The 22,923-nt window shown below is 46.8% G+C and overlaps 2 protein-coding genes across 3 annotated transcripts; one reads left to right on the forward strand and one right to left on the reverse strand.

Annotated features, from left to right (window-relative positions):
* Positions 1-1,056: 1,056 nt before the first annotated feature.
* ANKRD54 (ankyrin repeat domain 54) lies at positions 1,057-12,788 on the reverse strand. 2 transcript variants are annotated; one of them, XM_058805089.1, is made up of 10 exons: positions 12,533-12,717; positions 12,179-12,226; positions 7,813-7,911; positions 7,513-7,693; positions 7,328-7,399; positions 6,875-6,922; positions 6,636-6,760; positions 5,709-5,816; positions 4,972-5,042; positions 1,057-1,628 (listed from the first exon to the last, which is right to left on the reverse strand). In XM_058805089.1, exons 2-10 carry the CDS (start codon positions 12,191-12,193, stop codon positions 1,496-1,498), a joined length of 852 nt encoding a protein of 283 aa, XP_058661072.1. In that variant the 5' UTR covers positions 12,194-12,226; positions 12,533-12,717; the 3' UTR covers positions 1,057-1,495. The 2 variants fall into 2 exon arrangements, with proteins under 2 accessions (XP_058661072.1, XP_058661073.1); XM_058805090.1 differs by lacking the exons at positions 1,057-1,628; positions 7,513-7,693 and having other exon boundaries at positions 3,337-5,042; positions 12,533-12,788.
* Positions 12,789-13,118: 330 nt separating this feature from the next.
* EIF3L (eukaryotic translation initiation factor 3 subunit L) lies at positions 13,119-22,660 on the forward strand. Its single transcript, XM_058805029.1, has 13 exons — positions 13,119-13,185; positions 13,292-13,340; positions 13,423-13,633; positions 14,226-14,305; positions 14,559-14,620; positions 15,921-15,990; positions 16,655-16,728; positions 17,585-17,756; positions 18,016-18,170; positions 18,946-19,116; positions 20,141-20,638; positions 21,616-21,696; positions 22,434-22,660. Exons 1-13 carry the CDS (start codon positions 13,153-13,155, stop codon positions 22,470-22,472), a joined length of 1,695 nt encoding a protein of 564 aa, XP_058661012.1. The 5' UTR covers positions 13,119-13,152; the 3' UTR covers positions 22,473-22,660.
* Positions 22,661-22,923: the final 263 nt, after the last annotated feature.

Here is a 22,923-nt window from a genome sequence, read left to right on the forward strand (position 1 = left end):
CTGATCCTGTTCCTCCTGGTCCCAGATTGCAAATGGGGCAGATCAGATCAAGACTGACTGCTGCACAGTGAGGTGAAGCCTAAATGAAACAGGACAGAGAGGACAGGGAAGATCTTGGGGAGAAGGTGCATTTAGCATGACAAGTGGCTGCAAGCCCTGGGCCCCTTCACTATGTTCTGCTTGATGCTAAGCCCCAGTTTTGGGGAGAACATGAGCAGGAAGGGCAAATGCTGAGCCTGGGTTGGGAAGGCTCTGGAGCCAGAAGGGAATTCTTGTCTATCCAGTACCAGTTTATGTGCTCCAACTGGCTTCTCAGCTCAAAAGCAGAGGTTAAACAAAGATGTCACATCCTTGATAGAGAGACGGGTTTAATTAAAACTGAAGGAGTTTGATTGCTGCTTTCCACGCAGCCTTCCCTCCAGACTGATTGGCATTCTGCAGTCTCTGCTCCCAGCTTCTTGCCTTAATTAATTACTCTTTTCTCTTATTTTCTATCCTACTTTTCATCACTCAGGCTGACAAGCTTGTCTTTAACCCTGCAGGGACTGGTTTGCCACATCAGTAGAGTGCAGCTGTTCCAAGGTCTGGAACAGGGTAGATGAAATGGGAGAGGTGTGAGCAGGTCAGGGTTTTGCATCTAGTGGTAAGCATCAGCTCTTCTCTGTGGAGTAACTTAGTCCTGCCAACTGTGTGCTGATTCTGGTGTCTGGCATCTCCCTGGCATGTGTGACAGGAGCCTGACATACTGGGAAGTGCCAGCCCAGTGCCAAGAAACTCATCCTGTTTATGACCCTGTGTGTAAATCTGGCAGCCCTGGGAAGGAAATTCTTGTTATTTGCTTTTGGGTTTAGCTGCTGGTTGCTAATCTATGACCAGCACTAGCAAGTTGCCAGGTGATTATTTTAATTCTTCCATGTGCTCTCTTCCCCTCTGAGAGATTTCATAAAAAAATCCCAGAGGAACGCTGTTTGCCATACCTCCTTTATTATCTTCCTAATCAAAACTTGCTGATTCCTCCTCCTAGTCACCCCATGAGCCCTGGCCTGCTCAGGGCTGCTCCCCAGGCTGGCCAGGCACAATGCATGAAGAAGGCATCTTTTTGTAACTATATTTTTCTGTGATGGAAGAGACCTTTGCTCACAGAGTGAAAAAAGGAAGTGCATGAAAGGGTGAGAAGTTTACCAAAGACGCTTCATGGGGCTTCCTTAGCAGCACAGATAATTGCTGTGCTGGATTTGAAGTCTGCTAGAAAGGCAAAGGGGGAGAAAGTAAATGAGTTTAGCTGTTGGAGATTAATTATTTTGGCTGCTGAAGAGCTGAACAAATTCTTGATGTTCACAGACATTGCAGTGTGTGCTTTGCACTCGATTGTGTGGGTGAAGTGACTGCTCCAGAGAAAGGTCATTTGCTTAGTAATATCCATGCAGCTTTGCTGGGAGGCCTTGTCAGAGCTGCTGCTTCTGATATGGCTCCTCTGTGAGACACAAGCAGGTTCTCAGCTGTTTGCTTGCTCAAGGCAGATCCTCAGTCTGGCTGGTTTTGGCTGCATCTTACAGTACAGCAGCAGCCTTAGAGCCAGGGAAGTTGCTGCTGAGTTCAATGGCTGGGAATTCTGCAGATCCCATGCTCTGAATCAGGAGAGGAGATAGAATGTATTTGGAGGTCAGGTAGTGGTGAGGGGGAACCAAAGCCTAAAGCCCCAGTTGATATCATGGCCCTGAGATGGGGACTAATCATTACCCAGGAAGGGATCTGGGGGATGCATTTGATGGTGTAGCACAAAGAAAATAAGGAGTTTGGACTGATTCTAATGGCAAAATAAATAGCAGAGGGAAACCTGTGCTGTTGTTTCTATTCTCCATTACTGCAGCAGACATCTCTGGGAGACACAGAGAACTGCCACCAGCGTCACGGGTTGTGCAGGGAAATCTGTGGCACAGGGTGCACGGACAGAGAAAAGCTGCTGGGAGAAGCTGAAGCCTCTAGGCCAGAAGCAGAAAGAAAACCAGGCAGTGCCAGTCAACAGCTCCCAGCACAGTGGGAAGCCATGCTTTCTCCTTCCCTGGAACAGCTTCTTTCCTGCCCAGCACCTAATTCTCATTCTGGATACAGTTGCTGAGCATGACAGGGTAGTTAAGGCTCTGGGTATGACTGGCTGATGCAAAGAAACCTGAAACTTTTCTCCATCCAGTGCCAAACAAATGATAGGGCTCAGGGCAGCCCACAGCTTCAAGCCCTGAGGCAGGAAAGCAGAACTGACTGTGATGATTCATAGAATACAATTCCTATGTGATACATTTTTTTTCTCCACTGAAAACCAGATGTGCTTTTCTCTTTCTTACCTGGTGTTACTGCTAAAGCAGTGGCAAAACTTCCTATAGCCATTTGGTTTTTATTGCCTCTCCTGCCATGGTGGGAGCAGTGTGGCAAAGCAGCAAGACAATTGCTCCTGGCTGGCTGCAGCACCCCCACCTTTCCCCTCTGTCAGGAGCTGTTAAGAAAAAACCCATCACTAGGCAAGAAAAAAACATGAAAACCTGTCGACAACATCACGTGTGCCGAGACTAAAAGCTTCACTCAGAGTCTCAGCTAGATGTGTTCCTGGGTTTGAGGAAAGGTTGCAAGAGCTGTCTACTTAGAGACAACGTCAGCAACTGAAGTAACTGCAGGGATAAAGAGCATTTTAGCCACGTGCTCTTCAGGCACCTTAATGGTCTCCTCAGCAACAAGGCTGCTGAGGGCAGAAGCGCTGGCAGCTGGGTGTATGTGGACATCAAGGCTGGGCTGTAAAGATGGGAAGAGACAAGGTCAGTAAAGACTGGACATGAAGGACAGCTGCTCCTCACATAGGGGCCACGCTGGAAGTTCTCTACCCCGCCCAGATGTCCCTCCCCAGCCCCTCATCCTTGCTGTCTCTTCAAAGCACAGCCATTTAATTCAGCATGGGGCAAGACATGACTTCTGCCACTGGGCAAGGCTGCTTTTCCTCTCTGCAAAATATCTCATCTTGCAGCTTGAAGCACCCCTGCTGAGATTCCGTCTCCTCTGTTTGTACAGTTTCACAGCAACTACCTAGATTTTAAATTTGGATTTCTTGGCTGTGGAAGTCAGGATCAGAAAAGGTCAGCCAGCAACCCTGTACTTCGATCTGCAAACAGAATGGTGATTGAACTCAAACAACTTTGTGTTGTCATTTCTGATTTGAGGACCAGGTATGAGAGTAGTGTTTAGCAAGTCCAGTGCTGTGCATGGGGCCTGGAACAGACGTAAAGAAAGAGAAATGGGTCGCTTTGGAAAAGAGAACTTGGCCGAGGAGTCACAAAAGGATGACAGGATTTTATTGAAGTTGAAAATACAAAAAGGTCAGATTGTCTCCCACCCTCTCGGCATCCTTCCCATCCAGCATATCATAATGAATATGCACAGTGACAGCTCCAGCCCAGCCATGGGACTGCTGCTCCCAGCTGTGTTCTCCAGCAGCCCACAGATGAACCCATCTAAAAGCCATGCCTATTTCTGGTATCTCAGCTTTGAACAGAAGTCCACTCAGCCTCTTCCTGGACAAGAGGCAGGTATCAGAGAGCATGCTGACCTAAAGATCTCTGAAGAACTCTCCAAACTGTAGTTGCTGTGTATTTAAGGTGAATCTTAATAATAACCTCTTTCAAACCAGTGACTCTCAAGCTGTGGGATAGGTGTGGCTACCAGCACACCATGGTCTGGTACATAGGTGGGAACTCAGATCACTACTGACATGTTCCTATCACCCTGTTGCTGTAGGTGCCCTATCAATGAGATTTCCTGGATCTCTGCTCCACAACAAAGCAACCTAAATCTTCATTGCTAACCACAGTGGGCAGAAGCAAGAGAGCAGCAGGAGCATCTCCCTGCATCCTTCATAGCTGCATCACTTCAGGCTCCCAGCATAAACCATAATTCGTTTCTCACACTGCACTTAAGGTTCTCCATGACAAGCAAGAGATGGAGAATGGCTGAGCAATGGGTTTGGTGGTGCTGAGGCAGAGGTAAATCCACCTCCATCCTCCTGTCACAACTGGACCTCTTGCCTGAGACTGCCAGTAGCAGGAAATGTTAGTTATGGTGGGGCTTTTTTGCAAGACGTAGGTGTCTGACTAGAACTGCGTTAAGATTGTCACCCCCCCATCCTTGTTCTTGCAACAGGGCAGCTCTGACCTGCTAGCTGGGTACTTTTTGGAAGTGTTACACTGTAATATTTTAGCACTAACTTGGCAGCAGACTTAAAAAATGGGTCCAGTGAAAGGTGTTAGTCTAGCCATGAAAAACTTTGTATCCCATTTGCAACCAGATACATTCTCTGCTCTCTGATAGCAGGCTCTGGGGAAGGTGAGGATTAAGCCTCAGTGCATGTTTCTTAAGGCAGAATGTTTGCTCAGCTTCTAGCATGCAGAATTAAATGTGTGTTCTTCTCACAGCACAAAGCCTTGCGCTGTTCAAGGCATTCACTTTCTCCCTCATGCAATTGAGCAGTATGGAGGGGGCAAAAGATGCCTTTTCCAAGCAGGAATGTTCCAAGCTTTTCTGTGATGCTGGCCAGCTGCTGAGTGCACTAGTAAAAGCTGGTAACTGCACATGGCATTGGTCACCACCTACATTGAGCTGATGTACTTAGGAGAAGGCAAAATATCTCTGGAAAGGGTACCCTAGTCATCGCCAGCCCCTAAGGTAAAAAGCAGAGCAGCTCTTTTACCCCAAAGTCACAGCTGCACCATTCTTGTCTGTTGCCTTTGTTGTGCAAAGCCTGCTGCCTTCCTGTGGGGCAGCTGTGGCAGCACCGACAGGAACAGTCTGAGCACCACTGGAGAGTCAGTCTGGGCAGGAATGGCTGCTGGCAACTATGTTTAGTCAGTGATCTTAGAAGCAAACTTCAGCTTCCTTTTCTCTCTAAGGCTTCTCCTGCTGCTGCAGGAATATTATTTGGCAGCCCATTACCTGTTGTCCATCTTCTGCATCTGCAGGCTGAGTGACGTGAAGCTGGCCAGGAGGTCTGTAACCTCATCCACCTGACAGAATACAGATGGCCATCAGGGAGGGGAATGCAGCTGTGCAGCCACCCAGCCCCACAGAAGAAACCCCCATGCAGCAGGGACCACCTTTGCACTAGAATTGCCAGTAATGCCCATGCTGAACTTATACTAGGACAGGATGCTTTTGGTGCCAAGAATCATGCAGAAGGGCCACTGTCCTCATCATCAAACAAGCCCTAATCTAAGGCAATTGGAGTTTCTCCCCATTCTTCAAGAGGTGATGCTTGATTTCCATTCTGTATGATTTAGCCAGTCCCTAAAATACCAGCATGTTGCTACATTACCCAAAACTCAAATATGATATCAGGGCTATTTCCTCTAAGCCTGCTTCTAGGGGCCAGTCTTTTGTATGAAAAAACCCCCAGGCCCTGCAACCCTATGCAGTTGTGCTGATCCTGGCCTTGAACTGACTGTCCTCAGCCCATCTGATCCTCAGCTTCCCTGCTGCTTGGCACTGTCATGCTTTCTGCATTTTGAATTTTCACCTAAAGGAGTACCATGAGTCATCATGTAACTTGCCCACTTGCCCCAATGTGAGCAATAACCATGTCTGCAATGCCCCACTGCTCATGCAGTTGCATTCTCCCAAATGCAGGAGCCCCAGTGCAAGAAGGTGAGTGAGAGCAGCTCAATGCTGCCTACCTGCTCCTTTGTGCTAGTCATCTGTAGCCTGGAGCAGAGGTCATCCAGCTGTTCCTTTTGCTCATGCCTCCCCAGACGGTCCAGGTATTCCCGCAACATCTGGATAATCTGAAACAAACAGGCGTAAGAGGCAAACATCAGAGAGCAGCACCGGGCTGGAGTGTCTCTACAGGAAAAATTAAATTGTCAAGCACACAGCCTTGAAGCTGCAGAACATGACAGAGTACACGACCCCTAGAGACAAACCCAGGCAAAGCAACTACATGGCACTAATGGCAGCATCAGAGTCCAATGAGTCACCAGTCACAGATGGACTAGCTGTGATCCTTGTGCCTGGTTAAGAACAGGGAAGAGAGATAAGCCCAGCTGAAGCAGCAAAAGGTCTAGCCCTGAAAGCACCAAACTTTTCTTTATGGCTAGTCAGCTCTCCTCACTGTGAGGAGCAGGGACTTCTAATTCCAGCAGGATCTGCTCATGGACAGACGATAAAAATCCTTGTGTCGATGTGGCTCCTGAAGTGAGGCCCATGCCCCATGCATTTGCAGGCCCAGGAATGCTTTCCTATTCCATGCCTCTACATACTGGAGCAGGACAGATTGCGTTAGGAATACAGAGAATATGTACAGCACAGCTACAGCCTCGTGCCTCGTCCTTCTCCTGCCACAAGGCCTCTCTTATATCATGGTTGAAGAAAAGACTATGCTTCATACAGCCCAAGAATCCACTCAATGCATCCTTAGCTTACCAGAGCCAAGGGAGGCCTTGGAAAAAATTAAAGTAGAGGCTGGGAAAAAGGAAGGTCTCTGAAAATGGAAGTTAAACTCTTCCCACAGCAGTTAAGAGCGTACAGACAGGCATTTAATAAAGGGGGCAGGAGGCTGCCAGGGGCTGCACCCCATTACCAAAACATGGGGCTGTTTCTTTTACCTGTTTCACTTCAAGGCGTACAGCCTCCAGGCTGTGGGAGAATCCTTCCTGCAGGATATTCAGCTTTGACTTAGCCAGGTGCAGTGGGGTTCTGCCAGCTCGATCCAAGGCATCAACTCTGGCCCCTGCAAGATGCACGAGCAGGGACAGTGAGGTCTGTCACCAGGATTTGGTGTCCCTGGAGAGTTTCAACAGGGCAGGAAGGGAACAGGCTGTAACTGTTATAGAGGAAATGTTACCTCCGCGCAGCAGCGTGGTGATGACAGGAACGTGGTTCGTGCAGGCAGCTGGGGAGGGAAAACACAGGACACACAACTCAGAGGTACAAACAAAAATGAGTTTCTGCTCCAGCAAAGAGCTTGCTGCTTCCCAAAGGGCTTCTCTGCCAGAGGAAAGAGGAACGGCCCAAATGCTAAGGTACCCACCCACTCAAGCCTGAGTACTCTATCTGGAACAGATCTTGCACTCCTTGGGGCTGGCAAAGGGAGGGAAATAAATTTTTTAAAACCTTTTCTTTGACTTTAAATCTTTGTGAGGAGTGAATCTAATGAAATGCAGAGTCCCTTCTAGGTCCTTAAATTTGGGGATGCATTCTGTGAGGCACAGGCAAGAGGAAGGTGGAGAGGAAAGGAACAGTAAGGAGATTCTCACCTCACTTTTCTGCATGCAAAGCTCATCTGCGTGGCACTTACCCAAGTGTAAGGGAGTATTGCCCAGCCCATCTCTCTGGTTTGGGTCAGCCCCATGGTCCAGAAGCAGTTGGACTAGAAACAAGGAAACAGAGACACATCAGTCCCTTCCCTTTGCCCCACAGGTCCATGTGGCAGCCACCAGGCTGCCCTACAGGTGCTTCTGTTCAGCTCATCAGCTTCCTTACTGAGACAGGGACAGAGCTTTGCACAGCAATGCAGAAGGACCCAGCACAAGGCCATGCAGTGCCACTGCTCCTGGGCTCCCTGATGCGAAGAACTGGGAGGAAGGACACCCTTCCCTCTGCACCAGTACAGTCCTAGAACTGGGACTGCTCCCCTTCCAAATCCTGAGTCCAGAGTTGGCAACTATGACACAAAACGAACAGAAAAGAGCAACCTCTGACAGGTGCTGAAGAAAAATAAAGAGCACCCTTCAAAATTCCCAGCACAGAGAGGCTGGAAGACAGAACTCGCCCTCCACTCACCAATGTGATCGTTGCCATTGCAGGAGGCAAAGTGCAGGGCTGTCCGGCCCTTGTCGTCCGCAGCACAGGGGTCAGCTCCATCCTCCAGGAGTTGCTGCACTGACAGAACCAAGGAGAAAAAAGCAGGTAAGCTGGAGGGGCACCTGATCAGAGAGGTGATGCTGTCTGCTCTTTTGGGGGTACAGAAACGCGCTACCAGCTGCTAAGTCAACTGGACTTGAACCAGTTCCCACCAGTATCCTAGCTCAGCAGAACCAGCAGAACCTCCACCCTCTGATTCAGCCTTCACCACCTTCCACACGTTGCCATGAAAGATAAGCCAACAGCTCTAACGGCTAAAGATCCACCTAGCCACATTTTCAAGCTCCAAGGACAATCAGCAGCAAATACCTAGAGAAGAATACAAAAGGATAGGAAGGACATGGGGCTAACTCTTGGCTTTAGTCAGCTGCATCTCAGGCACTTCCCAAGCTGGAATTAGCATCCTGTGCTTACTACTATCCCTCCAAGGGCTTTCCCTGTGGATTTTCACAGTCATTTTCTGCACCTGTGTAAACTTTTGATGTCAACATGGAGCCGTGGTCAGAAGTTTCACAGTGTAAGCACAGGTAGTGAGAAAAGCCACTTCTTCACACCTGTTATTATTATTTCAGTGGCCCTTTCCTAACCAATGGTGGCTACAGTTTGGGAACAGGAAGTGGAATGCACCAACCTGCCAAGAGCCAAGCAAAGAGATCAGTAAAGGGTGGAAAGATCAGGGGCATAAAAATAGCACCTACACAACATGTGTTAGGGGCATCTGTAAGTGCTGTTACTTCTGCTGTTTTGAGATCACCCTGATATACTACCTGGTGTGTACAATAGAGCTCATTCCATAGCTGTTTAAAATGCTGACAGGTTCACTACATTTTGAGATATTTAAACAGCATATTCTAGAACAGTCGAGACTGTTTCAGGCCACTGAAAGTCACCATTCATCTCAGCTTCCAGAAAGTGAATTATAGCCACCTTTGAATCTCTTCCTGTACACATCCTACTTCAAGTGGGGTACAGAACTGAAAAGATCACCTAAAAACATGGAAGTGGTGTTAACATGGAATGTTTGATACTTCAGAAGAAAGAATGGGAAACTGACAGTGCCCCAGTGAGAACCATATAGGAACAATTTAGCTACTCTTCCCCTGGACCAAGTAGGAATGACATAACCTCTCCACCCAGTGCCACCACAGGAAACAGCAAAGATGTTTACTTGTGGATGAAAAATAAATTAATCATAGCACACTTCCTCAAATTGCAGAGTAAACAAGAGACAAGAGGACTGTAAACATGGGAACCTGTCTATCAAATCCAATGTGGATTGAAACCAAGACTTCCATAAAACTACATTCTTTCATCTTCCTGTTGGAAATTATAAATCTTTTAAATAATTTTAGTTAGTGATTTTAATTAACTTCTAAATTAATTGCTTTAGTTAATCATAATCTATATATGCAATTATAAAGTGTGTGTGATTCCTAAATTATTCTTAGCCAGTACTTAGCACAGCTGTCATAACGTACTTTTGTAGGAACACAGCCTGGGGAAACTACCAACTTTAACTTTTGATAAACTGATTCTGATATGCTTCAATGAACAAAACCAGAGAAAGATGTATGGTTGAGGCTGGACATGTGGAATGTAGAATTTATGGACCACAAGGACTTTGCAGAAACCAGAAGATAAAGAAGGGACTAACAAGGACTCAGTGTATGTGTTGGAAAATCCCTACCAGAGGAAAAAGATAATAAAACAACTGAAAATATGGACTAACTAGCATGAGAAGTGAGAAGTCAATAACCCACAGAGGACAGTGTACTAATTAATAAGAGAGAATTATGTAATTTATACCAACAAACATTAATTTCTTTGTTTGCTAAAAAGTATAAATAAGTGAAGAAGTTTTATATCTGTGTCTAAGGGGAGGCCAGAATTTGTGAGCCACACAAATCCCTCCTGGCCAACAACAAAGTAACATCTTTGTAACACAATAACACTAACAAGAAAGTGTTAGAGGGGTTTATTTACTCCCACAATTTTGAAGGATTTGGTACAATTTTGAACAATTTGCTGGTGACCCAGGTGAGACAACACATTTGATGTTCCACAGACTTACAGGAACAAGGACTTTGGTGCACACTGACAGACTTTTTTCAGGGAAATTTTTCAATCATCTGATCCAAGTGAGTTCAAGGCAAAAAGCCCTGGGACTTTATTAAGACATTACTGAAGGTTTTAAAAGGTATACTTAATCATAAGCTTGCACTCTCTAACATATTAAGAGTTAAGAAAGTGATGATATAGTTGCTATTTCCTATTAAAAGTTAGTGTAAAACTCTGTAAGTGAATATTAATGGAATTCTGTTTGAGTCACACTGGAAAACTGTATTTGTAAAACTATATAAGTGACTACCAAAAGGTGTGGTTTGAGTCTTCACCCTCTGCTTTGCCCACAAATTAGTCAGACAGTGCTGCTTGCACAAAGAGCCACGCTGTGGAAGGGCTTTGCCCAGATATTGCTGTGTTTATTGAAGCCTATGGTATCTATTAGTGCTGGAAAATGCTAGTGTGTGGTAATGTGAGTGTGTCATAAGTATAAACTGAGTTTGTATGAAAATTCGTTGGCTGTAAGAGTGTTGAAGCCATTGTATGTGAATTTTAGGATATTTGGTGAGTACTAAGTGTTTGGGAAATGTAAATTGTCAAAGCAAGGATCGTTTGCTCAGAGCTCTCTGCTGGCGCTCCAGTGACCGGAATTGCATTGGTGTGCACAGAGCGCTCTCTCGTGTCCGTTTTAGTCATTGCTGGAATCCCTATTTACTGCGGGCTTCCCTTCTCCTTCTCGAGCCCAGGAGACGGGAATACCCAAATGTTTGCCTTTAGGTTGTACTTTGCAGCACTGGAAAGAATTTAAAAGCAATTCTTTAACTTGGACACAGGTAATAGAATATTGTATTATTTGGTGGCTAGATTATCTATTAGATAATAAAGAAAAATGGTCAGTTCATGGTATTTTACACCAAAATGGTATTTTAGAGTTGATGTTATGTTGCCAAAAGAAAGAGAAATGGAATGACATACCACACATAGTACTTCAAGCAGTGATGAGACAAGCAGCCAAAGATAAACACAGAAAAACACACTGGAGAGCAGAAGCTATTAGAGATAACTTAAAACATCAAGTAATTAGTGTGAAAACACCAGGAATCTGAAGTGTAGTCAGCAAGTGTAAAATATGTTTGCAACACAATCCACGGCCCTACAGAAGACATCTTTGAGGGACTACAAAAAGAGGAAACTGTCTTGAGTTTACAGGCAAACAGATTTTTCTGAGTTACCTCGACAAGAAGGATACTGATACCTATTGGCTTTAGCTGACACATTTTTTGGATAGCTGCTTGCACCAACAAAGCAAGAGAAGTTACCAAGGTATTGTTAAAAGAGATAATACCCCAATTTGGAATGAATGATCTATGATATCTTATTACAAAACACAAATAAAATTTTTCTATTTTAATGGCTAGATGCTCAATGATTTAAGTGGAAGTAATCTTAAAGGAAAATTAAGATCACTTCCAAAGGGGGGAATTGTCAGAAATGTCAGAACTTTTTAGTAATTTTAGTTAATGGTTTTAATTACCTTTTAAGCTGATTTCTTATTCCTAATCAATAAATATTTATTAATTATAAATACCGTGTTGTTCTTTTATTACTCTTAGCCAGCACCTAGCAAAGTTGTCATTAAGTTATTTTTGTAGGAACACAGATTGCAAAAACTACTAAAACTTTTAAGTTTTTATAAACTAACTCTGATATGCTTCAATTACCAAAGTCTGAGAGAGAAAGATGTAGTGTTGAGGTTGGACATCAGGAAAGCAGAATTTATGGACCATAAGGGAATTTTGCAGAAACCAGAAGAGTCCAGCTCTGGCCCTGGTTCTAATCTACTGGGTCAGGCTGCCTCATTATACAGGGTATGGCTTAATTAATTGTAACTTTTCCACCTAAATCAAAACATATCTCTTGCTGCTAACAACAGGGCAAAAGAACATACCAAAACAGCTGGGACAGTGCAGTGCTGCTTTAGCTCCAAGCAGATGGAAAACTAACACTATGAACCAGGTGCAGTGAAAAAGTGAACACAATAACCAGCCCCACTCTGCTCAGAGAACAAAAGCTGGGCTTTAAAAAACCATTTTCTAGATCTGAAGCATCTAAAGCATCCTGTCCACAAACCACCTGCACTCACTTCCTCCTCTCCAAAAGTAAGAGCCCTAGAGACACTGTCATTCCAAGAAGAGGTCCCAAGTGGGGCTGACAGAAGCCTTACCTGTGTCCAAATCATTGCTATTGGCAGCTTCACGCAGCCTTTTCAGAGCTACGGAGGAAAGAAAGCAATTACTGGAAAGCACCGAGGAAAAAGGCACGTTTCCCTACTGAAACACTCCATCCCGGAGCACAAGTGCGGGGCCAAATCCCGCTGCTACCGGCTCCGGAGAACGGGAAGCAGATCAAGGCTCCAGGTAAGGATGGTTCTCCCCGTCTCCTCCCGAAGCCGCCCGCTCCTGACGGGCACCCTCCCCTGGCAGCGCCGGGGGCTCCCCAGCCGCGCTCTGAACAGAGCCCGCCTCCCTCCCGCAACCCGTGCGGAGCCGGCCGCAGCAGGGGCCGTTCCGCCGCTCACCGTGCGCCTCCTTGCCCGTGGGCCCCAGCCGGCGGTGGAGGCGGGCGGCCCTGCGCAGGCGGCGGGCCGGGATCTTGCCCGCGGGCTCCTCCCGCTGCCACAGGACGTGCAGGTAACCGAGGGGTGCGCCCGGTCCCAGTGGCGGCAGCGCGATGCGCGGCTGTGGCTCCGACTCCGGCCCCGGCTCTGACTCCGGTCCCGGTCCCGGTTCGGGCCCCGAGCCGGGCGCCCCGTCAGCCCCATCGCCGCCCTCCATCCCGTCACGGCCCGGGCCGCGGAGAGAGGCGGGGCGTCGCCATAGCAACGGGGCGGGCCGCGTCCTCTCGGCCAATGAAAGGCGACACAACCCGTGCATGCAGCCAATGGGGAGGAAGCGGATAGGAGGGAGGCGGGGCGGGAAGTGGAGGCTGTGGGCAGGAGAGCCTGACGGGCAGTTGTTTTCTCCAATCAGAAAGAGAAGAAGGCCACGGCCGGCCCGTGGCGGCTCAGCAGGCTGAAGACAGGCAGTTGCTTTAGCCAATAGAAAGGCTCACCCGCCTCCCCGCCTGCCCCGCCCCTGTGCCCGCGCCGCGCCAGTCCCGCGTTTCCGGCCGGAGCCCTTTCCGTGCCGCGCCGCCGCCATGGCCTACCCGGGGGAGGACTACGACAACGAGGTGAGGCCGGGGCGCCGGGGCGCGGGGGTCGGGTCTGGGTCTGGGTCTGGGTCCGGGTCCGGGTCCGGGCTGTTCGCGGGGACTCACTGCCGCCCTCTCCCCACAGGCTGCCTACGACCCCTACGCGTACTCCAACGACTATGATATGCACACGGGTGAGTGTGAGGGCCCCGGGCCCGCCGGGTCTGTGGGGCCGGGCCGTGCGGCCGCTGCCTCACTGCTCCTTCTTCTCCGCAGGAGACCCCAAGCAGGACCTGGCCTACGAACGCCAGTACGAACAGCAGACCTACCAGGTGATCCCCGAAGTAATCAAAAACTTCATCCAGTATTTTCACAAGACGGTGTCAGATCTCATTGACCAGAAGGTGTACGAGCTCCAGGCCAGCCGCGTTTCCAGTGATGTTATTGATCAGAAGGTGTACGAGATCCAGGACATTTATGAGAACAGGTACAATACTATTTTTCAGCAGATGGAAATCACTATTTTAACTGTGATGCTGTTAAAAGGAAGGGCTCACTACCTCTGCTGTTCCAGACTTGGGCTTTCTCTGAAACAGGTTTGGTTTGGTTACTGTGGGAAAAAAACTCCTAGGTATTTCCAGCCCATGAGGCTAATGTGAGTATACAGGAGTTGTGATCTGTCTGAAGGGAGATGTCAGGCCTAGCCTAAAAGGAGTGGAGGCTGCAGAGAGGGCTCTCAGTGGTGCTAGTCAGGCAGTTTGCAGAAAGCCGTCAGGTGTATCTTTTGCGTCCCTTCCCAACAGCTACTTCCATTCCTGCTTATAGCTGTGTCAGCTTGACATGAAGGGAATGTGGAAGTAACATACATGTCTGTTTTGTGCCTGGGAGATAAATTGAAGTCTCACTGCTTAGTTTGTGATTCTCATCATTTGCTTCAACATTGGACTTACTATCAGGGGTATGTCATGCCCTCAGTTTTCACCAAGTCCAAGGCCTCTCTCTGTTGTCATCTCTGACTCCAGCACTGTCATGCTGAGTGAGACGTGGCTTTTCATACCACATGTGTGTCTGTTTTTCAGCTGGACAAAACTGACAGAAAGGTTTTTTAAGAACACTCCATGGCCAGAGGCTGAGGCCATTGCTCCTCAGGTTGGAAATGGTGAGTCTTCCACTTTCCCTTGGGTTCTCAGGGAGAGAAGGAACTGAATCCCTCCTGATCCTGAGTTAGCAGGTGCACAGAGTTGTTGCTGCCTGAGTCAGTCGCCTTTGTTCACTCTGGCAGCTCCTTCAGCAGATGCCTGGCAAGAAGTCAGACTTGAGCAAAGTGTCTTTTTGTGCCTCCTTTCATTGTTGTGGCAGGAGGCTCTCAGGCCTTGTGGCTTGCTAATGTGCTCCTCTGTGGTCTTTTCCAGATGCAGTTTTCCTGATCCTATACAAGGAGCTGTACTACAGGCACATCTATGCCAAAGTCAGCGTGAGTGTTGGCCCTGTGTCTTCTTGTGGATTTTGTGCTGCCTTCTCTGTGCCAGCAAACTTGACAAGTCTTGCTGCCACTGCAGTATCAGTGGTCCCCTAATCTTTGCAAGGCAAAATTGCATGGGTTCATGAGCTCTAAGTCACATTGATTTTAGGGAAATTCTTGCCTTTGTTAATTAAAATTATTGCTTTTGTTAGTTTAGTAAGGATTCACTGATTGCTGAAAAGCAAGAAAGACATGACTGTCTATTTCAGGCTCATTAGCTGTCCAAGCTTGGTGGTGATGAGTGTACAGGTTTCTCTGGTAGCTCAGATGAATCAGGAGACTGGATCTGAGTGTTCAGGAGGCTCTTTGTTGCTAACAGCAAATGTGATGGTTAGTGAGTAAGGGAAGAAGGGGGTGTTGGAAGGTAACTGAATTTTCCTTTTTATTACTTATGTGTGGTTCTTTGTGGCTCCTCTTCAAATGAGCAGGCAGTGAGAAGGGGTGTCACAAGAGGAAGGTACGTTATTTGCCATGAAAAACCTCACATGGAATCAGAGTGCCTTGTGAAAAGGGAAATGTGGGTACCATAAAGGATGGAGAAGAAGGAAATGAAAGGAATAATGCTCTGTGAAACAAAAACAAACTTTGCTTTTTTAAAGCTTATTTTTAAGACTCTAATCAGTGAGACAATTGTAGTATTTAGTTCTTAAAGAAAAAAGTCTCAATAGATGCATGACTTATGGGTAAATAAGTAATACCTGCAGTTTTTACTGTGGACCAGGGGGTGGAGAAATGGACACTTAAAAGGCTGCTGTGTTAGCCCAAGCCAGGCTTCAACAGGAGAAACTGGTTTCTCAGGCTGTGCTGTTCCTGGTTCTCAGACTCAGTGTGTCCAGCTGAAACAAGAACCAGTAGGTCAAGTGCTTAGAAATGATGTCCAGAAACAGAATTGTTGGTCTATTAGGAATTCTCATGAGCACAGAAGGGAAGGAAAGTTGGTGAAGGTAATGGGAAGCTCTTGAATCTGAACAGTAGAGGGGAACAGGGAAGGTTAAATGCAGAATATTCACAGGAGGTTTGACATCCTGGGAGAAGCTGTCTGCATAGGAAAAGTCATCCCTGTTTTGTGGGACAACAGTGCTACAATTTCTGGTTTTCTGGGTGATGTTGGTGGGTGTGCTGGTTGAATACTGCCTCTAGCACTCCTGAACTAGATCCTCTGCTACTGTGACTGTCCTTCTTATGCTGTTGCCCATGAACTCCCTCCTGCCCTGCTTGAGTTGAAGCAGACTCTGCTGACTTGTCTTTGCAGGGGGGGCCCACACTGGAGCAGAGATTTGAGTCCTATTACAATTACTGCAATCTCTTCAACTACATCCTCAGTGAGTTGCTGCAATTAATTTCTGGTTTGTGACTTTTGGAGAGAAAGATCAGCTGGAGAGGGAAGAGCTGAAGAAAGGGTCAGAAGAACTGCAACGTGTTTGTTTATAAATAATAGAGGGAAAGGTAGTCTGTAAGCTCTCTGCATGTTTGTTGAATGAAGAGCAATTTACATCCATGGATTTAAAATCACAAAAAGCAGAAATAGTTTACAGTGCTTTCTGAAATACTGTAAAGAATAAAACTTACTTAGCTTTCTGTCTTGCTGAGAACTGCTTCACCTATCTTTATTAAAAAGTAAAATGGTTCAGTAAGCTAAAGAAAACCTGCAGTGTTTCATGACTTTTAACTGTTGTTCACTCCCCTTGGAGCAAATGTTAATGTTTGTGACTCCCTGCCAAGCCTCATGTGGAAAATGGATCAGTTAGGATAAACCCCTGGAGTCTCTGTGCAGCTTCTGAGAGCTGATGCTGCTGAGCAGTCACACTCCAGAGATTAACCCTGTGCATGTTCATAGTTTTTGAAAGTGAAGGCACTTGAGGTAGTCAAAGCTGCATCTCAGCCCTGCCGAAAGCTTCATTCATCTGCTGCTCCATCTCCCATTTCAGGGAAATTCTGTGTTCTTTAATTTAAAGGGTATTAACCCTCTCATCTGTTCTCCTGCAGATGCTGATGGTCCCGCTCCTCTGGAACTGCCCAACCAGTGGCTCTGGGATATCATTGATGAGTTCATATACCAGGTATGTGATTATAAAACTGGGCCATTTTGAGGTGGCCTTGCCTTTATTAGTTGTAGAAATTTTCCATCCCTTCCTTTGCTGTGATTTCCATAGCAAGGGTGCCATTGCAGGTTGAAAATCTTTGGTAATCACTGTTACTCTTTTGTTACCAGGTGGATGAAATAGTTGTAAACGTACAGATTTTTAAGTTACAGGGTGCTCTTTAGGGAGTCCTTTTGGGCCTATTTCTCTTTCAGAACAAAATTTCTGTCTTTCTTAGTCAGTAGGGCCTTTATGTGTGCACTGAGAGATTGATGACCTGATTTGGAGTAATTGTCTGAGATCTTGACATTAAGAAATATTTTTCCACTTACTGTTCTGAGTGTAGCAGTACAGATCTCAAATGCTATTGGTTTTTCTCTTCAGAGAATATATTCTCTTCTCTGTAACTTTTTATTATAGAGCTGCCTGGAATTCCTCAAGTGTTGTCTGGTCAATCTTGAGAACAAAAAGGACGTGTGCATATAAGGGGAAAAGATGCGTGTATGCAAACACGTCTTATAACTCGGTCGTTCTTCTTTCTACCAGACAGCAAATTTGTGTTTAGTTGCCTTTCCTAATTGCTTAGGAAATCCTTTTCTGCTTCAGTCTGTCTCCTGGCCTTTACCCTCTGTGCTGTATAATTCTTTTAGGTGCTTTAAAGGTGGTATAATGTGCCATTTTGATTTCTATGTGATCTCATGTGGAACTTTTTTTTTTCCATGCAGCTTGTAGTTTCTTGTAATGCATTTGTGTTGTGCAAATTGTAAGCTTACTGCACTTACCTGAGCATCTCTAGACAAGCTGCTCATCACTGAATCTCTGCTTTTTCCTGTAGTTCCAGTCTTTCAGCCAGTACCGCTGTAAAACAGCCAAGAAGTCTGAAGAGGAAATTGATTTCCTTCGTTCCAACCCCAAGATCTGGAACGTCCACAGTGTCCTTAATGTGCTGCACTCTCTGGTTGACAAATCCAACATTAACCGACAGCTGGAGGTCTATACAAGTGGAGGTGAGCTTTGGGAGGTGCCAAGCAGCACTGGTGTCTGTGCTGCCTTACTTTGATTTGACCCAAGCTGCTTAACTTTGTTTAGGAGCTGGATCAAACCCATAATCAGTGGATGGATTGGCTGAGAACTGGTTCTGTTGGCCTTAGGTTAGAAGTACCAGTGATTACATTTCAGGCCTTGCTCCCTTTGTTTTGAGCAGAAAATTTTGAAAGGGAAGCTTGCTTCCTTGGAGGATGGCATTGTGGTTCCTTTTTTCCCTAGGTGACCCTGAAAGTGTGGCTGGTGAATATGGGCGCCACTCCCTGTACAAGATGCTGGGCTACTTCAGCCTGGTTGGGCTGCTGCGTCTGCACTCTCTGCTGGGAGATTACTACCAAGCCATTAAGGTGCTGGAGAACATTGAGCTCAACAAGAAGGTAATACAACATGTTTTAACTCTTCTTTTACACTCTTCCAAATGCCTCTGTTGAAGCATGCTGGTGAAAAATTGCTGTACTGAATCTTCCAGCCGAGGAACTGTTTGTATCTGCTGTAGTTGTCAGGAGTTTGTGGCTGGGCAGAGCTAGAGCTTTGGCATTAAATCAAGCCATATGATAATGCCTGATGCTCTTGCAGCACAATTGCCTGGTTTTTTAGGAGGTTTGCTGTGTTGTGCAATGCAGTGTTGCTACAGAGAATACTGCTGGAACTACAAGTGGTAGTGTAGTGGTAACTACCTGAACACACCATTCTTACTTTTGCCAGTGACTCTTTCTTGTATTTTTGACTTCTGTTCTCACTGTGCCTGCTCCCACCTGGGCTGTTTTTGCCTTAGAATTGAATGCTGCTTGTGGCTAAGAAAAGTTCAGCTGCAATGGGTTTGGGCCAAGGCTTGGCACAGATCTACATATGTGCTGTCTGGCACAGGATGTGGAGTGAAACAGGGGGAAAGGGAACTGAGCAGAGCAATGTTAGGCACAAAGCAAGAGTCCTGTCCTCGCAGGAAGCTGAAACTGGAAAACATAGGAAATGGGATGATCTAATAAAACAGTGAGGAAGCTGCTGCAGGGATGGGTGGGAGGTGAAGTAGACTGAATTAACCCTTTCTTTTCTGTATTTGGGATGGGATTGAAAGCAGAGGTGGCTGAATTGTGGCTAACAAGCAGTGTGGATTGCTTCCCCTAACATACCATGTTACTTCTTCCTTCTCAGAGCATGTACTCCCGGGTGCCTGAGTGCCAGGTGACCACCTATTACTATGTGGGCTTCGCTTACCTCATGATGCGGCGTTACCAGGATGCCATCCGTGTCTTTGCCAACATCCTCCTCTACATCCAGAGGACAAAGAGCATGTTTCAGAGGACAACCTACAAGTATGAGATGGTAAGAGATAGAATAGACTACACTTCCCCAAAGAAAAAACCACTAGACCACTAGAAGGAGGGTCTTCTTTCCCATCCCTCCTCTATCACCTGGTAGCTTGTGTCTAACAGTTCAGCTTTATTATCCTGGACTTTGCTGGTGGTGATGACTGGGGATCCTCTAAACTCCTTTGCCATGGGTGACAATATTTTCTCTTAGCTATGTTACTGGTTACTTTGGGTGTTCTCCATACTGTTGTCCCAGGTCCATCTGCACTCTAGCTCTAGGCAGCATTGTTAATGAGTATGAGCTGCTGATGATACTCTTGTCAATGCTTCCTTCTTCAGATTTAGTTGTGTTTCTAGTCCAGTGCTGCACTTCAGGTTGCTGCCATTGTCAGATGAATTTCCATTATCTGATAGTCGTAAAGATTTGGCTGTAGCAAAGCTCCTTTCTCTTTTTACCTAAGCTGTCTTACCTCCTGATTTTGGTGGCTGTTTTACCTGCGGTCTCCTTTTTATCCTTATGATCAATTCCTAACTCTTTGTTTAGCCAAACCCGCCAGTCTTAATTCCACGACACTTCAAAAAGTTGGTTATGTCTGTTTCAGCCACACAGCTGTCCATTTCATCCCATACTCATATAAATCTTCTTTCTCAGTCTATTCTTCACTGACCTCCCTGACAACTGTCCCTTGCCAAAAGATGGTTGTTAAACTATCTGCCTCCCCTTCTCTGCATGTTCTTGTACCAAAACAGTCAAATGCACTTCTGGCCTTCTGGGTTCTGCATGGCTCTGGATGCATTTACTCTGCACCTTCCTCTTGCCCACCCTCTCTTTTATTTCTAAGAGCCTTGGTGTGTGGTTCATCCATTTGCTTTGCCTGGAGGCACTGCTTCTTTGTGCTGTCCCCCTTGAGCATTAGGACCATCAGTGCTTTGTGTAAAGGATCTTCCTCTGCAAAGTGCAGCTGCCAGCTCCCTTGGGCACCCTAAAGCCTGAGCACGCCATGGTGCTGACAGGGTGTCTGTCCTGTCTGTGTCAGATCAACAAGCAGAACGAGCAGATGCACGCGCTGCTGGCCATCGCGCTCACCATGTACCCCATGCGCATCGACGAGAGCATCCACCTGCAGCTGCGCGAGAAGTACGGGGACAAGATGCTGCGCATGCAGAAGGGCGACGCCCAGGTCTACGAGGAGCTCTTCAGTTACGCTTGCCCCAAGTTCCTCTCCCCTGTGGTGCCCAATTATGACAATGTGCACCCCAACTACCACAAGGAGCCCTTCCTGCAGCAGCTCAAGGTCTTCGCTGATGAAGTTCAGCAGCAGGCCCAGCTCTCAACCATCCGTAGCTTCCTCAAGCTCTACACCACCATGCCTGTGGCGAAGCTGGCCGGCTTCTTAGACCTCACAGAGCAGGAGTTCCGTATCCAGCTGCTCGTCTTCAAGCACAAGATGAAGAACCTGGTATGGACCAGTGGCATATCTGCCCTGGATGGAGAGTTCCAGTCTGCCTCTGAGGTTGACTTCTATATTGACAAGGTTGGTATCTGCCACTTACTGCCTGCGAAATTCTTTCACCTAGGAAATTTTGGAATTGGCAGCACCTAGTTTTGTTCCATTCTGTGGGAGACATTCCTTCTTCCTTTGCCATTTATAGAGCTTGCCTGCCCACAATGAAGTTCTAGCCCCGCATGAAAAGAGTGTCAGTGGAAGAAGAGTGATGGAATATCACAGGCAAAGCTTTATCAGTCAACATAACTAGAAAACAAACACTTCCCCAGGACAGAGAGAGCTGCTTGTCAGTGTTCTGGGAGGTGATAGTTGAGTGACAGATAGTGCTGCTATTTGTGTCTCTGGTGGGATTGTCCTTCTGGTGTCCCCCACATCTCTCCTTTGTTTGACAAAGCAGAGATGTTGCTTGGTCATCTTACAGGTTTGCTTTGCACTGGAACAGCATTTAGTTGTGGCTGCTCTAGGAGGAATCTAAACACAAGGTGTGGAGCTGTCGCCATCTGCCCTGGAGCTCCAGCAGCAGGAAGCATAGCAAGGAGTCTTGTAGGACTGTAGTGAAAGAAGACAGCAGTAACCATTAGGTTTCTTGCTAGGAAGGAGATCAGGTTACTCTGTGTTCTTGGTCCTTGTAGCAGACCTCTTCTTGCAAGGTCTCATGCCATGTCTCAGCCGAGCTGTCGTGGGCATATAGCATGACTGAAAAGAGGGAAGCATGAACTGGGGTTGGAACTGTCAAACTGCTGCAAGGAAGACAAAACCAGTGTGTAAGAATGTGGGAAGTAAATACCACGTGAATGGGGGACCCATCCCAGACAAAGGTATGAGGGAAGGCAGCCCAAGGAGAGCTGGATGGGTGCTGTGGGACTAGCACAGGTCAGGTATGTGTGGTGCTGAACCATGGCTGGGATGAAGCCCCTTAGGTTGATCTTTATGTTTGGCAGTTCTTGCTCTCTCCCTGCTGGTAGCATGGTCCTTTTCTTAATCTCATCCTGTCCTCTTCCCAGGACATGATCCATATTGCAGACACAAAGGTCGCCCGACGCTACGGGGACTTCTTCATCCGCCAGATCCACAAGTTTGAGGAGGTGAGGCCTGGGCAGGAGAGCTGTGTGGCTCTGTAGGAAACATGGGGCAGTCACTGGGCTGTGCAGGCCCTCGAGGGTCCACACTTGTGTGAGACAGCTGTGTAATTCCATGCTGCACTTAGCCCTGGCTCTGCAAGGCACTAGGCAAAGGCAGGTGTTCCAAGCAGCAGCTGCTGGCCTTTGAGGAATGGTATGTTTTTGTAAGAAGTACTCAGTTGAGCCACAGTGGAAAAGGAGGAGAGTTTTACTATTCAGGAATGCTGAATTCCATTGTCTCTAGGTAAATGTGTCCCTGTCAGTAACACAACCAAAATCATATCTCTAACTTCATAACTATAGCTCTAGAAAATGGCCTCAGAGATTTCTGGAGCATAGATGGCTTCAGCACTGAGCTTGGCCAAGAGCTGACATTCTGTCTCCACTCTCCCAGGGGAGGTTGTTCTGCACTGGAAACTCAGAGGGCAAAATTCTGAGATTCGGGGACTTAATAGAGGGTTGTGATACTGCTGCTACAAGTTTGCATCCTCTCTTCTCCCCACATCTTTCTCTGCTAGCTTGGAAAGGAGAGAGTTCTACTCATTCCCCTTTTGCTTGACATACTGTGAGAGCTCGAGAGCTCTCTTGTCAGAGAGTTGGAGAGGAAGGAGTTAAGAGCCTTGGATAAGGTCTGCTGAGGGGAGCAGCAATGTGTATCAATCACTGTGTATTTTTCTGACCTTTGCTTTCTCTAATTCCAGCTGAACCGAACATTGAAGAAGATGGGCCAGAGACCCTAATGTGGATGCACTGCAGGCCTGGGCAGAGAAGTGGGTGGGAGAGATTATTCTCTGTGTTGAGGGAGGGGAGCTCAGAGTTCTGGCATTTCTGGAATCTCCTGTGGCTCAGAAGGTATTTTGTATTTAAATAGGCAGACTTGTTTGGCTCAAACTATCCTACAAAGGACAAGGCATCTAATAAATTAGTGGAATTTTCCTGATGAGCATTTGTACTTATTTATTTTTCCTCTGTATAAGAATATAACTGCATCTAGAGACATGGGCAGCTGCTCTTGGCTTGGTGCTCTTGTTGGTCCATGTTGCAGGTAACAACAGGGAGCAGATCTGTTTAGGTGCTCTGTATGTTCACCCTGCACAGCAAATGGGAAAGGCTGCAGAACTGATTGACAGGAAAAAATGAGCTGTTCTACAGTATCTTCACAGGATTTTGGAAAGAGATGTAAACTAATGC

This window comes from Ammospiza caudacuta, chromosome 5 (assembly GCF_027887145.1).
Source record: "Ammospiza caudacuta isolate bAmmCau1 chromosome 5, bAmmCau1.pri, whole genome shotgun sequence".
Classification (NCBI taxonomy): Eukaryota; Metazoa; Chordata; class Aves; order Passeriformes; family Passerellidae; genus Ammospiza; species Ammospiza caudacuta.

Coding starts and splice junctions, on each gene's coding strand:
- ANKRD54 (XM_058805089.1), bottom strand. Junction 7,694..7,812: donor CAATGGCAACGATCACATTG/GTGAGTGGAGGG, acceptor TTTGTGTCATAG/TTGCCAACTCTGGACTCAGG. Junction 1,629..4,971: donor ATGCAGAAGATGGACAACAG/GTAATGGGCTGC, acceptor CTCCTGATTCAG/AGCATGGGATCTGCAGAATT.
- EIF3L (XM_058805029.1), top strand. CDS start 13,153: ATGGCCTACCCGGGGGAGGACTACGACAACGAG. Junction 13,634..14,225: donor CAGGACATTTATGAGAACAG/GTACAATACTAT, acceptor TCTGTTTTTCAG/CTGGACAAAACTGACAGAAA. Junction 16,729..17,584: donor TTGATGAGTTCATATACCAG/GTATGTGATTAT, acceptor TTTTTCCTGTAG/TTCCAGTCTTTCAGCCAGTA.